Source organism: Sturnira hondurensis, unplaced genomic scaffold (genome assembly GCF_014824575.4).
Source record: "Sturnira hondurensis isolate 20B ecotype Veracruz unplaced genomic scaffold, ASM1482457v3 Scaffold0009125, whole genome shotgun sequence".
NCBI lineage: Eukaryota > Metazoa > Chordata > Mammalia > Chiroptera > Phyllostomidae > Sturnira > Sturnira hondurensis.
In genome coordinates this window covers 11,969-27,967 of record NW_028081756.1, presented here as the reverse complement: position 1 = coordinate 27,967, position 15,999 = coordinate 11,969, and the positions used below count along the sequence as shown (strand labels likewise).

The 15,999-nt window shown below is 45.5% G+C and overlaps 1 protein-coding gene across 1 annotated transcript; it reads right to left on the bottom strand.

Moving 5' to 3' along the window:
- Positions 1–8,523: 8,523 nt before the first annotated feature.
- Positions 8,524–15,205, bottom strand: NPY4R2 (neuropeptide Y receptor Y4-2). Its single transcript, XM_037056657.1, has 2 exons — positions 15,083–15,205; positions 8,524–12,598 (listed from the first exon to the last, which is right to left on the bottom strand). The coding sequence occupies exon 2, from the start codon at positions 12,556–12,558 to the stop codon at positions 11,431–11,433; it is 1,128 nt and encodes a 375-aa protein (XP_036912552.1). The 5' UTR covers positions 12,559–12,598; positions 15,083–15,205; the 3' UTR covers positions 8,524–11,430.
- Positions 15,206–15,999: the final 794 nt, after the last annotated feature.

The window sequence follows — 15,999 nt, the reverse complement described above, 5'->3', positions numbered from 1 at the left end:
TTTTTAAAAGGTTGACAAAGTCATGGGAAGGATTATTTCCAATGTTAGGCTTCCCCAAGTTTAAATATTTGAACGACAAAGACTGTAGAGAAACAGAACATGAAGATAACTTTGAGTATGCTAATTTGGAAGACTAAAGAATTGAGATGTTATTAATTATGGGACAAACTTCCTCAACATAATAATCCCCAAATGCTTTGGATGGGTCACCCTCCCACAGGCTGATACTTTGACACTCCCCAGTTCTGAGCTTCCAGCCAGTTCAACAGAGGCAGAAGGGAGGACGAGGCATGAGGCCTCATAGAGAAGTTGCCTGGCAAAGCTCAGGCACTGACATTCCAAGTCAGGGGAGTATTGGAGAATGCAATGTTGGACACCAGCCCAAGTGCTATAGACATACATGGAAAGCTGGTAAGAGTGAACATGAGTGTCCAACATTTACTTGACATTTTGGACATTTATAGCTTGTTATCTAGCATCATGTGTCCATCAGTGCTCAGTAATAATTCCTATTGATGAGGCTATGGCCTGGCTTTTCATAGTGAGTTGCATCACTCTGACATGTCTAAGGCTAACTTAAATGACTAAATTAACGAACTGAACCATGGAATCAAGCTCTGACTGGGGAATGCCAGGCCAGAAAAATCAAGACAGTCCTTGTGAAAACAAGGCAGTAAATTTAACAAGAGTCCGGGAACACCTATCACATACTGAGAATTCTACTCATTGGTCTGGACACTGGCTCTGCCAGGCAGGGCCTCTGCTCCATTTCATGAAGAGGTCAGAAGGCTACAAAATTACTCTGTTTCCTACAGAGAAATAAATCACAAACCCTTCCAAATGATCACAGAATCCCGAAAATATCCTGGTTCAAACCCACCATTTGACTACTACTGAAACTGAGACTCAGAGTTGGTGATTCCAGACTTTCCCCAGGGAGTTGGTGATATAGAATCCATTGAACAATGAGAAGACAGTTACCAAGGCCTCTGGGATATACAATCACCCTTTCTGTGCCACAAACCATAACCTCTGGGGCTCAGAACTGGACCCAGAGCCCTCATAACTTCTGGGCTAATGTGTGGGCCTAGGTTATGTGTTATGGAGAGGGGATCTGGGCAGGAGAGAGGAGGCCTGAGGATGAGATGGGTGGGCATGGCACTAAATGACTCTATCCTCAAGATGCCCTAGACAGCCACATTATGCTCCAAGTACCTGCATTCATCAGGATGCCTGCTAGTAAGAGCAGCCTCCCTTTAGCAAGCTCAAATAAAAGATTGTGGAAATGACCTTAGAGCCCCAAACTCCTTAAGCAAACAAGGGAAAATTACCTGGCTACACACACACTGCCTGCTGGAGCCTGGTTCAGTGGGGAGAACCCACAGAGATAAGCTTAAGAATACATTGACCCATTCCAGGGCAATGTATAGGGATCTAGCTGGGCTGCTGTCATACTCCAGAAGAGGGACCCAAAACTGGGGCTTGTGTGATTAGGGAAGCACCAGCCCCTCTCCTGGTGGGATCTGCACCCAGGATCTGATTATTTGTTGTGGCAGAAGTATGGCCATCTCCCCTACCCTTCTAACTCATATTACATAGCTGGGGAGCAACAGCCCCACTCTGGCATGGTCAGGGCTAGGGTTCCAGCCTATGACATGGCAGTGTTTTCCCAAGATTTATCGTCTTCAGGATTCAGCTGGAACCAGCCTACTGGATCTCTGCAGGAGAACAGTTTCCCTGTGAAGCCAGACTGCAGAGAATAGCTAAAGCAGGAATTAACTGAATACATTAATTATCACCACCAACTTCTTCTCCACATTGCAGCCTAAGGCAGCTTTTCTAACCTCAAACCTACTCATGAAACTCCCCACTAAGAGACCTTAGTGACTTTGAGACACAGGTCTCATACAGTCAAACAGCTCAGCCTAGGACTAGCAGCCTTCTACACCCATCTCACCTCTCCATTCAGGCTTGCCCTCAGCACCTCCAACCCCAGATGCACTGGACCTGATACCTCTTGCCACTGCTCATTACAACATGAGCCTTTTCCCATCCTGCCCACCTGGTAAACTCACAGACACATTCTTTTAAATGCCCTCATGCAGAATGACTGGCACTTCCTCTGTGCCCTGACTCTACAATTGTACTTACCATTGCACATGGTAGTAGTTTTTATACCTGCCCATCTGGATGTATCTCTGTCATACCACCTGCAGAGAAGGTGCCAATGAATAAGGATGAAGTGCACAGCTGCATAGAACCTCTCCCCTGAGCTCAGGCTCCAGACCTTTCCTCCCTGGCCACAGCCATAGATCCCAGATTTATATCATAGATGGTGAAAACTCACTACCTTATATAAGCCATGTTACATTTAACTGTCCTAAAGCTACACACTGGACAAAAGAGGGTGCTGATCATTATCTCTGAATAGTTAAACATACTGATAAGAAACTTCAGTATTCCCACCAGGATGTGATCAATTGGCAGCACACTCTGACAGCGAGCACCCAGGAACCTGGAGAAAAGACTTGTGCTCATAGCTGCCCAGTTAAGGCACAAGTATCCATTTTTGTTCCAGGTATGTGGGTTTAATAGTTGTCTGTATAAAAGAAAATGTCTCTCTTTGGGAAATCCTTTGTAGATCCACCACCCACCCACTTCCCACACCCTACACCTCAAAGTCATAAAACACAGCAGGGACTGCAAATGACATTTACAAGGTGGCAACAGACTGCTGGCCATCACAGAGCACACTATCTGGTGAGGGAGATATGGTTATCAGAGGGTTTTCAACAGTGAGTTGAAGTTCTTTGTTCTGAATGCATGCCCTATTTTCAGTATGGTTTCTTTGTCAGTTTAAAGAATGACTAACCAAATGCCCCATTACCAGCATTATGAGTGAAAGGAAATGTATTTTAAGAGAGCTTTGTGTTGCTACCCAATTGCACTGATAAACTGTTTTCAGAGTCTGATGAGAATCATTTTCAAATAAACGGTGACATTTAAACAACTAAAAATCTCAAAGGCTATGATTACACAGCCACATTCACAAGCACCCTCTTGCTCTGTAGTTCACTGGCAAGTTCACCCTCTAGGTGCCTGCTCAGATGCCCAAGTAGGAAATGCCTGGCAGCTAAGGAGGCACTTTACAGTGCCCTTCGAATCCTTTCCTGGGTCTTTTCAGGACCCAGGATCCCCAATCTGGTCTACATCTGTGCATTTTTAGCAGATGGAAGATATATCAGAACTTTGAAGAGATACTCTGGGGAGAATCCCCACCACCAGACCAGGCCAGGCCAAGGAATTGTCGCTAAAGGTTATCTATCCCAGTCAGCATGACAGAGATGAAACCTGTGCTTACTCCTCCACTGGCAGACTATCTCTCAGTAAGAATCAACGATTTCTTGTTTAAGGAACTTTCAGGTCTTTTCAACATTTTTTTCAGTCATCATTGCAACTCTGCAAAATAGCAAATCACAGCAACATCTACCAACTTTGAACCAAGAAGCTTGATCTTAAAGGGGTTCTTAACTCTCTGAAGAAGTGAGGTCATAGAACACAGTTGAAGGAAACTTTCCTGGTGTTATCTCTGGGCTCAGCTCTGGGGAAATAGTTTCTGTGCCTGTCTTACTCTGCCCTGTCCACCAGGACCTCTATGCTGGACACTGTGCTACCCATGTCCAACTTGTTTGTTGACATCAGTGTCTGACCATCAGATTCAACTCTGAGAAACTGGAATTCCTTTGACCCATACCCAGCTCTAGATCAGTCTACCCCCAAATTAGCCACCTCCCATGCCCACCCCTCAGCATGGCTTTATCAGGCCATGGCCAAGCTCTACCTATAGCTCCAGACTCAAATATCTGACCATCTACTGACTGACCAAGACTGCCCTAAACACAATATGGCCCAAGATAAACTAACCACCCCCTCCACAAAGAAGATCATGCTCCATCTAATTAAATGGACCAGATATCCACTCAGTTTCTGAAGTTTGGAACCTGGGAATCATCCTTCTCCCTCTAATGCCCAAAGAACCCTATCCATTCAACATTTAAATATCTTTCCAATCCATTCTCTTCTCTCTCCATCCACTTCTGCTTTTGTGTTTTTGCCTGTGTGCTACCACTTCCTCTGGGGACATCCTCTATTTCCTGCTATGACATCCTGTCACATTCATGTGATTCTAGTGGGGCTAACCATACCACCCTGATCCAAGAACCCAGGCTGGACTAAAGAATGTGTTCTACCAACTTGGCCTAGGTCATCAGTTCAGGCCTGAACTATCAGAATCCTCCCCAGAGTTCTGACTGGACATAGAGAGAAAGCTATGCTGCTCCCTAAGCTTGTGAGGACCAAGGTAAGGAAAGAGCTGAGGGGCCTCTTACTGTTATTGTGTAGAGAGTGCATAGCCATGAAGAAACCATGAGAATCAAGGGATTAGAGTGGGGGTTAGAGAAAGGAGAACAAGGAAAGGAGAGCCCTGATATCATTGTCTGAATCCCTGAATCCAGTCTAGACCCCAAGAATTTCCCATGGACAACCAAGTTATATGAGCCTATAAATTTCTTATTTCCTGTTTCCAACCCAGTTTGAGTTGGGTCTATCTCTAACAACAGAACACCTGACTGTTACACAGTTTACATGGACAGGTCCTTCTGCTTTTAATCTTATCTCCTATGTTAGTCTGCTAGGGATGCATAACAAAGTATCACCAACTTAAGGACAGAAATTTATTGTCTCAAATTTCTGGACGCTAGAAGTCCAAAATCAATGTGTCGGCAGGGTTGGTTCCTTCTGAGGGCTGTGAAGGATAATCTGTCCATGCCTCTCCCCTAGCTTCTAGCGGTTTTCTGGTGATCTTTGGCCTTCCTTGGCTTATAGAAGCATCAACTTCTGCCTTTATCTTCACATTGTGTTCTGCATGTGTGTCCAAATTTCCTCTTTTTATAAGGACAACTAATCATATTAGATTAGGAGGCCATCTGACTCCAGTATGATCTCATCATAACTAATTATGTCTGTAGTTCCATTATTTCCAAATAAGGTCACATTCTGAGGCACTGGGAATAAGGATTTCAACATATGAATTTGTTTTTGTAAGAGGCACAATTCACCCTGTAACACCTGCCATCCCACTCTAGCTCTGCCCCACACCAGAGGGTGTTTATGTCCTACTTCAGATTCTCTCTCATTTCACCTGTCTCTTGATTTAGTGGCCACTGTAGCATTCAACTCAGCAAGGCTCCAACCAGCCTTCCACAGCTACAACCTGATGCCACCTCACCTTATGCCCTCACATCTTCTTGCCTCTCCTCAGAGCTGCTCTGTTCACAAAGGTATGTTTCAGTATCTATAAATGCACAAGTCCATGGGACAAACTTTTGATGGGTAGAATACAGGGGCTAATGGATAAATTCTTACTTCTTTCTCCCTCTAGACAGAGGGATAAAAATGATTTATAACAATAAATCATTATAAAAATGATTGAGCAACGAACTGCTTCCTAAAAGCATCCAGCTCAGCCCTGGCTGGTGTGGCTCAGTGGGTTGAGTGCCAACCTACCTGTGAATCAAATGGTCACCAGTTCAATTCCCAGTCTAGGACACATGACTGACTGGGTTGTAGACCAGGTCCCCAGTAGAGGGAGTGAGAGATGCAACCACACATTGATGTTTCTCTTTATCCCTCCTTTCTCCTCTCTAAAAATAAACAAATAAAATCTTTTTTAAAGAAACATTCAGCTTCATAACCCATCTTCAAATTTTCTCTCTCTCCTTCCCTGTCTCATTTCCCTGAGTTCTTCAATTTGTTCCCTGGGATTGCATTCTCTAATAAAGGAAAAGCCCATAAGTCTCTCCCTTTGGCTTTTAGGGAAACCCAAGCCAATTCAGTTATACTATCTCTCTAAATGCAACCCAACTATCCAATTCCCCTCCTTAAAGCCTTCCGTTGCCCATAAAGTTCAAATGCTCTAGCTAAAAGCTGGAAGACAGCTCAAAGGTTATCTGGTCAAACTTCTTTTATGCTACAACAGTCCAAGTCCAAGACTTTGGAATCCATCATGTAGGGTTTCAACTCTTGCTCTTTTTGAAAACTTGGGTAGTTTTCCACCTTTCTAAGCTTCATGTCTTCATCTGCCACATCTCAGGGTTGAAAGGAGGCAATGTTTACGAAGTGTCTGGCGCAGAGTTTGAGATACTAAATACAGTGCGGTAAGTATTACTACAGGTGAGGAATCAGAAACCAAGATGCAAAGGGGGCTCTCAGAGTCACACACTCAGCAAACAACAGCTGTGAAGCCAGGGACCCAGATTCTACAAAACCAAAATGCCAGCACTTCACAAATAAGAGGTTGAAATATTATTCCTCAATGATCAATCATAAAAGTTAAATACATTCATTCTATAGATAATGCAAGCTCTATTTTGAGAGCTAAATGGTGAATAAAACATAGAATCCCTGCCTTCATTCAGTTTACCTTTTAACAAGGGAGTGAGACACTCAACAGTAAAGTAAGTTAGTGTGTGTGAGAAGATGTGTGCTAAGTCCTATGGCATAAAGTAAAAATGCAGAATGGAGCAGGGGAGGGTGGTCTATTATTATAGCATGGGTGAGGAAGTAATCATTTGATAAAGGCTCATGTATGGTGAAGAGAGCAAGGGAATAAACATACTGATGGCAGGAGTAGTATTTTAAGCAACCAGAGCGAGAAATACAAAGGGATGAGGTAGGAACAGTTTTAGAGTGTTAGAGAGACAGCAGAGAAAGCAGCACTGCTAAAGGGGGTGGGCAAGGGAAAGGATGGTAGAAAATGAGGTCAGAGAAAAGAAGACAACCCCAGCTGTGGATATGAATTTGGCTCTAAATGTCAGAAAGCAAATGATAGGTTTTGACCAAAGGTGTGGAAGGATCTGATTTAGACTTCAAAGGTTCCCTCTGACTGCGACTGCAGAGAAGAGGTCACTGCAATAATCCTTGTAGAGATGAGATGTAGAGATGAGATGAGATGTAGAGATGGTTTGGGCCAGGTGGCAGAGCCAGGAGATGTGAGAAGTAGTCATCCTGAACACAGTTTGAAAGCGGAGTTTACAGAACTCACCGATGAATTGGATGTGGGTTGTGAACAGAAGGTTGATCCCAAAGACTGTGGCCCCAGCAGATAAAAAGAGAGCCATTTAATGAAAGAGGGGGCTACTGAGAAAGAAGAGGTGGAGATGTAAATCAGGAGTCTGCTTTTGAAATTGCCAAGTTGGAGATGTCAACTAGATAGATGTCCAGTAAACACAAAGCAGAGGCTGGGTGTACAAATGTGGAGAGTAGGGGAAAGTTCAGACTGCAGATTCACATTTGGGAGCATTAGACAGTTAATCCTTCAATTGTGGTAAAGCCAGGAGATTGGGTAAGCCCACATACAGAATGAAAGCTGATGGGACTTCACAGCTCCTGGGGGACTTGCCAATGCTCCAAGGTGAGGGAGACAAGTGTCCAGGAAAGAAGACTGAGAAGATGGCAGGGGAGAACAATGAGTGTGGTGTCCTGAAAAAGCCACAAGCAGAAAGAGTTTAGAGGGGAAAAGATTGGCTAACTGGTGGATGGTTGGTCACATAAGACAAGACTGAGAATTGACCATGAGGTCTGGCAACATGAAGGTCACTGGAGACCTTGAGAAGAACTATTTGGATGAACAGGTGAGTACAAGGGAGCTTGAAAGGAAGGAAAGCAGAGATTGCAAGATTAGACAAGCTTTGGGGAAAGTTTTATGTAAAAAAGACCCCAGAAAACTGATGATGCAGGAGTGACTTTCATTAGTAGATGAGCAGGGATGTAACCAGTGAACAATGGAGGTTTTCTCATCAAAGGTAATTCCTCAGCAGTGGTCAGGGCATGCAAAACCAGCACTAATCAGGTACAAACCAGGTACAAACCATCCCAGCTACTTTGGAAATATTTAGCAGCATGCATCAAGAGCCTTGAAAAATGCCCATGCCCTTTGACCCATTAGTTCCACTTCTGACCTCTTCAGGAAATGATTCCAAATACAGAAGTTTTCTGCATAGAAGCTTATAACAGAAATATATATAATAGGCCTAGGAACATCTAAATATGCCACAATAGATGATGATTAAGGACACAAGATGGATCTATCAGCTCCATGAGGATGAGGACAGTGTTCATTTTATCTACCACTCTCTCTTAAGTACCTACTATGTGTCTGACATATTTATTAAATTAATGAACAAAATTCTTACAAGGTTAAGCAAAAAAAGATATAAAACAATCCTTAAATATTATATATAACTAGGCATACATTCACAGTATGATCTCAACCACGTTAAAAAAATAATAAAATGTAATACTAGATATATAAAAACTAAAGCAATTACTCCATAGAATATAAATAATGATTATCTCTATGTGATGGAACATAATTTCCTCTTTCATTTTATTTTTGTATATTTTACATATTTTCATGAATGAATATGATTAGTTTTATAATGAATAAAACAAGTCAGTCTTTTCTTTAAAAAGGAAGGGCTAGAGTTCAACAAAATTCAAGCTCACGCCATCAGAATTTGATAAGGCTTTGCACCTGCTGAGAGTTCCCAAGCACTTTTTGTGGGTGTGAGTTTCCACTTCCAGCCATGGTGGTCTTCTGAAGATGGACTCCTCTCATTACCATCAGGAGCAGGTCCTTAGTTGGGCTAGTGAAGGTCCTTCTTGGAGCTTAGAGAGATTCTGTTCAGAGGAACCAGCTTTCACTACAGCATTTTCTAAACTCTTAATCAGTTGTCAAAAATAATGTCCATCAGGACAAAAAAAAAACTTGATACAGTTATAAGTGAGATAGAACAGATACAGAGGGGCATGTTCATAAGAATATAACTATGCAAACTGTTCATTTGGCAAATATTTATTAAAGGGATGAAAAGACTTCAGAAGAAATATATCCACATACGGCCAGAAAAGAGACAAACAACCAAAACTGAATTCACCTTTTTGGCAATATTATTTTAAAACCATACCTCCAGAACTAGGATTCTTAAAGGTCTACCCCAGATCCCACAGTGGGTGTCTTTGGGTGCTCCAGAACAATCTGTTTTTTAGAGCAGAGCTTCTCCAATGTAAATGTGTGGATAGCTAACTTGGAGATCCTGATAAAATGCAGATTCTGATTCAAAGGTCTGGGGTGGGAACAGAGATTCTGCATGTCTAACAAGCTCTAGTTGATGCTAAGGCTGTGGAACTCCTTATGAGTTCCCTGGGTGCTAGGTAACCAGGCAATTCTAAGGATCATTAGGAACCAGGAGCAGGAGACAGCCACCTAGGCAGGCCATGTCAGCTAAAGCAAGGCGAGGAGAGCACAGAAGATAGCCAATGAGTCTTCACACAGCAGCTCAACTCCTAATGCCCAGCACCTTCTCCAGATACATAGCTTGGTCCCCAAATCCTCAAGCATGCTGGCACCCTAATGCACCCATGTCCTCAAGCATTCTGCCTGACACCACTGAGAGGAGTGATGTGAAGTAAACTCCAGGAAATTTCATATGATGTGGAGGGGCCTGAGACTTCCAGTTCCTTGGGGACTTTTTCAATGACATCTTCCTGGGATGGGTCCCCAAGGCCTTTTCTGGCAGCTGGTTGCCTGGAGCAGCCAGCAACAGATGGCACCAGAGGACAAGAACAAGCTGTGTTCAAGAAAGCAGCTAAGCAGTCTATCCTAAAAAACAGGATAAAATTGAACAAAGGAACAAAATGGGAGATGTGAGCAAAACCTGGGACAAAGCAAACACCTCCTGGAAGGGAGCTGATGATTCGAAGTGCACTTATCTTGGGTGTTGGCTGTACAGGTTCTTGGTTAGGGGCAAGGCCAGAAAGACAGTCAGATATGGCTGTTCAATTTCCTGCTACCTCGTCCTTTGCCAGATCCCCTGTGTAGAGCCAGCCCCAGGAACCTTACAGTGAGGCCCTTGGGGATTCTGGGCACCTAAACACCCTGCCCTGGGAAGCCATAATAGGTCCATCCACTGTTCACTCTGCTGGAGGGTGGGTGGGTCTCAGCCTATAGGCCAGGTCTGGACATCCCACCCAAAGTGGTCCCTGAGCAATCTTCACATATTTTTCCCTGCAAGGATGAGCTGTTTGGTCCACACACAGATGAAACCTTGGATCTGGCTCAGCATCCAGAAGACTGCTCCATGACCTCTATGGTGAGATATTCATACTTACCATAGCCTTTTCTCCATTTTCCCTGGCTGGCTGGAGGAAGGAGGACCCCCTACTCCTTTCAGCCAGTGCTCCATTAAGCCAGACTCCAAGAACTCCCTGCTCCTTCCACAACTGAAGGTCACTGAGAGGTCCAAAGATGTGAGGAGGCTTTGAAAGAATCATGACACATCACCTAGAGCAAGTCAGCTCAATGGTCAGAATGTGAAATGAAGGGGGCTGGAGTCATGCCCTTGAGTACTATAGGCCTCGGCAATGGGTCAACACTAAGGATGATTGCAGAGTCCCTGGCCAGCTGCCTCATTAAGAGAGATCCTGGGAGGCAAGGGACGGCAAATGATAAAGTGTGGATGCAGCAACTGCAGCTCTTCCCATCCTGGAGCATGACACAGGGCACCTGTCCTTGGCTAAGCAGACACCTTTTTCATCAGCCTACCAGAGTAAAACTTTCTGGAGCTCTCTCCTGTGCCAAGGCCTATCTAAGGTATGGGGGATACAGCTCTATGACAAACGTCACATTCAAGGTCCTAACCATCTTTTCAAGGGGAGATACTTAAAGGCGTATTTCCATACAAGATGGCAGAAATAGTGAAAGAGAAAAAGGCTGAAGTAGAATGTGAGTCCTGAACTTCCTGCTGCTTACTGTTGAGGAGTGTGAGGACTCAAAGCTGCCAAGATCTGCTCTCTGCCATTGGGTGTGTTAATCAGGTAATAGTAACCACACTTTCTTGCTTCCAAAGAATTCTTTACAACTTAAAAAGGCCATTGACAAAGACTATCTCTCACAGATTTTAGGGGCTGACCAAGGTCCAGAGCTCAGACTCCACATGCTCCTTCCCTCACCCCACAGGAGCCTTGCAGTCTCATGAGTAGACATGAAACTCCAGGGTTCCTCGGACAGGCATCTGTTGCTGAGTTACCAGAATGAACCCTGTGTGCTACTTGCAGTCCATCTCTGGCTCTGACATCTGCTTAATCTGTAACCTAAAGAATCTAGACTCAGAAGTCCCCCAGGAATAAATAACTGAACCATTTGAATGTTGGGCTTCACAATGCAAATAGAGGCAAAAATGGGCTTTTCCAACCTATCTGAGCCCCAGAAAGCCAGTAATAATAAAGTACCACCCTCAGCTTTCAGAGTGCCCACTTAGCTAAATGAAGGAGGCTGGCAATGAATATGACAAGGAGAAGCTCTGTACCTGGCTACATAGGGTTGGACCTGCCACTGAGCCTCAGAGACCCTTTGGAGACTTCTGTGTGTACTGTGGACAGGGGCAGATGCTCAGACTCCTCCACAGGGGTGTGGTGCTGGCAAGTCAGCACCAGGACCTTGACCTCCTTCTTGAAGTTAGTGTTAAGAAAGCCATAGATGAAGGGATTAACACAAGCAGAGGCCATGGCAAGCAGGTGGCACACCAGGAAGATGAGGTCGCCATGACAAATGGGGATGGCCTCGTGGTACCAGTCCTCTAGGCTGTTGAACACATGCAGGGGCAGCCAGAGCAGGGCAAAGGCAGCCACCATTGCCAAAAGGATCCTGTTGATCCGCTTCACCTTCCAAGCCTGTGAATTGTAGGTGCCCTTGTAGAACAACTGCTTCCGCTGCCTCAGGCGCTGGTAGATGCGGATGTAGCAGACCAGGATGAAGGCCAGTGGGATGCAGTACTGGAAGAGCAGCAGGAAGGTGGTGTAGATGATGCGGTGGTAGTTCAGTGGCCATGACTCAGTACAGACCACCTTATCTGCCAAAAATTCCAAAGCCTTGGAATGATTCTTGTGAAAGACATTCTCCAGGACGCTGTTGGCCAGAAAAGGCAAGGAGAGTATGCAGGCAATGAGCCAGATGACTACAATCCCCAGGTAGGCCTGGAAGACACTGGGCTTCCAACCTGTTGGGTTGATGATAAGCTGATGCCTCTCCAGCGCCACAAGGACAAGCGAGAGGATGGAGACTGTCACTGACATACATTGGATGAAGGCTGACATCTTGCAAAGGACCTCGCCAAAGACCCAGTAGTCCATGATGGTATAGATGACAGTGAGTGGCTGGCAGATGAGGCACATAAGAAAGTCAGAGAAGGCCAGGTTGGCTATGAGCAGGTTGGTTACATTGGCCTTCTCCTTCTGCCTAATGGTCACACATATCAGGCAGAGGTTGCCTAGGATCCCCACAATGGTCTCAATGCTGTAGGAGGTGACAATGAAGACCATCAGGTCTACAGAATCCTGGCAGTGGTCAGAGAAGTTGTACAGGATGCCCTTTGATTTACTCCTGTTTTGAACATGTGGGGATCCTGGGAGCAGCATGGACAGAAAGTGAGAGATATTCATGGTGCATGTGAGAAGGTTCCAGAAGATTCAGTGATGATACCTGCAAAGCAAAGAAACAAATGGTACTCACGGATTGGCCCCTTTGTGAAATCCAGGAAGGAGCAGGGTGCAGGTAGACATGTTCACAGTTGCTTTGACCCAAAGGCTGGTACTCAGGGTACCTGAGACTCAGAGACATAAAGCAACTTGCCTACAGTCACACAACTAGTAAGCAGTAGGGCCCAACTTCAAACCAGGTCTGTCTGATGCCAAAACTTGTTCCAAAAATTCACCATGACCCCAGGCCTTGGGGTAGTTTTGATGATTAAAAAAAAGTTGGACTGTTGTATGCAAAGTTTAGGGAGAGAATTACTCAGGGGTTTTGATGATTAAAAAAAAGTTGGACTGTTGTATGCAAAGTTTAGGGAGAGAATTACTCAGGGCATATGAGTAGAATTCCCTTGTCACATTTTATTCAAATAAAGAAAACATTAATGTCACCATGTGCTCAGGTCCTTCCATGGCATACCATGTCCTTAAGGATAGAACCAGAATCTCAGGGTTGACACACAGCACCATCCTGGCCTCAACCACTACTTGTCCTACCAGACTTATTTTTCAAATGACACATAGCAAAGTTGAAGACTGCCTGATATGCAAAAATTGAGTCATCAACACACTGACTCTCTCTTCCTGCCTACCATGTGTACACACATGCTTATTCAAGTTCATGGGATGCCCATTACTCTCCATAGGGACTCCCTCCATACCTATGCTCAAGTTTCCTGAAGCAGTTTTCAGTTCCCAAATGCACCAGCCAGGTCCACATCTCCATGCCCTGGCATAGCCTGTCCCTTTTTCTCTGGTGCCTCCTCAACACAAAGGATCCTCTGCCAAGTCTAAATTTGGACTACAGAACCTACAAGTGGCAATGCCAGTGACAGATGTTTGGAGATAGAGCTACCACATCATTACACACACCACTGTGACTCACCTTTGTCATTAGTCCCCTAGGCATCATTAATCCTACAAGCAGTTCTCAGCCTTCAGGAAATATCAGAATCATTCCAGGAGCATATTGAAAGTGCAGATTCCAGAGCCCCTTACCAGGATGTGCATTTAAAGGAGTCTGGGATGGGGCTCAAGAACCACTGTTTTAACAAGTGGCCCACATGATTCTGATGCACATGGTCCTGAGAACTCATTTTGATAAATACTGTTCACAAAGGAATATCCTATTTCAGATATACTTTAAGTCTCATATAATGGTCATGTCTATTATTGAACAAATATCTGTTCTTCATGATCAAGTGCTAAGTTAGAAGCTGTTATTACAGAGTAAGGGCAAAATTAACCAGAGATCTGTAAAATCTATTTGTCAGTTGACATAAATGTCACTTACCTTGCATTTGATCTGGCTTATAAAAATGAGTCCCTTTTAACCATTACAAGATCAAGGCATGGATTCTGCCCACAGTTCACAGTATGGTTATTTTAATTAACAAATCTCATAGGTAGGAAGTTTTTTCTGGCACCAGAGTCATCTGATAAAAATGGGCATTTGGACTAAACATGACAAAATGAAACATACCAGAGTCAAATGTAAGGTCCAGTATCTGAGTCAAAAACATCCACAGGTGCCTGAAACTGTACCAGACACACGACGGTGCTTTGTCTGAGCAGCAAATGGGGTGAAAATCCAAGGCTATGGATGACCATCAGCCAAGACTGAGTCAATGGTGGGGACCCACACCAATGATTCCAAACTGGTCAAGCGCAGGATGATTAGAGTGGAGTTACCACACAGGGAAAACTCCAGAAAGTTCCCCTGCTTCATTCACTCACCCTCTCAGGGGACATGTGCCAAGTCCCATGCTACAAATAGGGCTGCAAGATAACACATACAGCCATGTCCCTCCCAGATCAGCGGTACTGACAACCAGGAAAGCAGATACATCTCAAAGCCACATTGCCATTGCCAAAGATAGTATAAATGGAATGTCTGTGAGCTCTGGATTTAGTTTCCAGGTGGCCCTCAAGACAAGGTGGGAACACCTGCAATCCTGGGGAAGGCCTCCCCTGCAACCTGCTTCCTGTCATCTTCATCAGTCAGATGAAAACTAACAAATAATAAAAACACTATCAATCTCCCATGAGGTAAGAATGGAGACGGACGTCTGCTTTGTTTCCTGAAATGTCAGTGAATAGCTCCTGTCCCCTAATAATATACTCAAGGTACCCAGACACTTTCCATGCATCCCTTACCTCCTCTACTGGCAGCTCACAGGTGAGGTGGCGTGCCATTCACTGTTCAGGTGAGGACACTGAGGTTGTGGGAGCCCAAGTCCACAGGAAGGGCTAGGTGCTCCTGCTAGCCCCAGTTGTGTGGCTCTGAGCCCCGGACTCTGTGAAGCCCCCTTCCCAGTCACCTGTCAGCAGGCAGTGAGCGAGACTTCCCTGGTAGGCCCCTCGAACCCTGGCCCAAGCCCCTCCGACCCTGGGACCCGTGGGGGAGCGCAGCGTGAACCCCCCTGGCCAGCCTCACCGACTCTGGTGGATGGTCCAGAAGCCTTCTGCGTCAAGGGCGGAGCCGTCCTGCCTGTCTGACATCTGCCGGCTGTCTGCTGGACTATCTCCTGTGCCGCTACGCCCACGTCTGCCCACGAGAACGCTCAGGCTTCCAAGGACCCAGGCGCTTGCCCGGAAAACCGCGCCTCCCGTCCGTGCCCACACTCCCGGAGCTGCAGGCCAGCAACCAGGAATGGTGATCTCTCTCTCTCTCTCTCTCTCTCTCTCTCTCTCTCTCTCTCTCTCTCTCCCCCNTCTCTCCACCCCCCGCTCTCGCTCTCTCTTTCCCTCTCCCTCCTCCTCCCCCTCCTCTCCTTCCTTCTACTCCTCCTTCGTTCGCCTCCTTCTTCCTTCTTTCTTCTTCACCGCCCCCCCACCCCCACCCCCCGCCCCATCCTCTCTTTCCACAGGACCTGGCCCAGACCTCCCAGCCACTCCCCACACACACCAAGTAACCCCAGAGGCGCCATTCATGGGGCTGCCTATGGGAATGGCCCTGGTTGTGAGCAGCTGCCATTTATAGGATGTGTGGACTCTACAGACATTACCCAATTTGATCATCACCACAGCTCCAAGAGGTGGGCATTTTTCTTCCTGTTTTACTGTTGAAGCCAAATGAGACTCAAAGGTTGAGCAACTTCCCCAAAGTCACCCAGTTAAGAAATGCGCAGATCCAGGCTGCCACACGCCTAGGTCTTTGCTCACTGGCTCCTGGGGTTGCACTTGCTGTTCCTTCTTTCAGGACAACTCCTCTCCCTGACTTGACTGCCTGGAATACTGCTGGAATACTTCCTTCGTATCCTAGGTCATGTCCCCTAAGCAGTGACAAGTTCCTTCAGCCCTCCATGCTCTGTAGCAGAAGCAGGTAGTGTAGCCTGCTTGGATGTTTGCACA

Bases quoted from the DNA above. Each gene is read 5' to 3' on its own strand.
- NPY4R2 (XM_037056657.1), bottom strand. From the start codon at position 12,558: ATGAATATCTCTCACTTTCTGTCCATGCTGCTCCCAGGATCCCCACAT.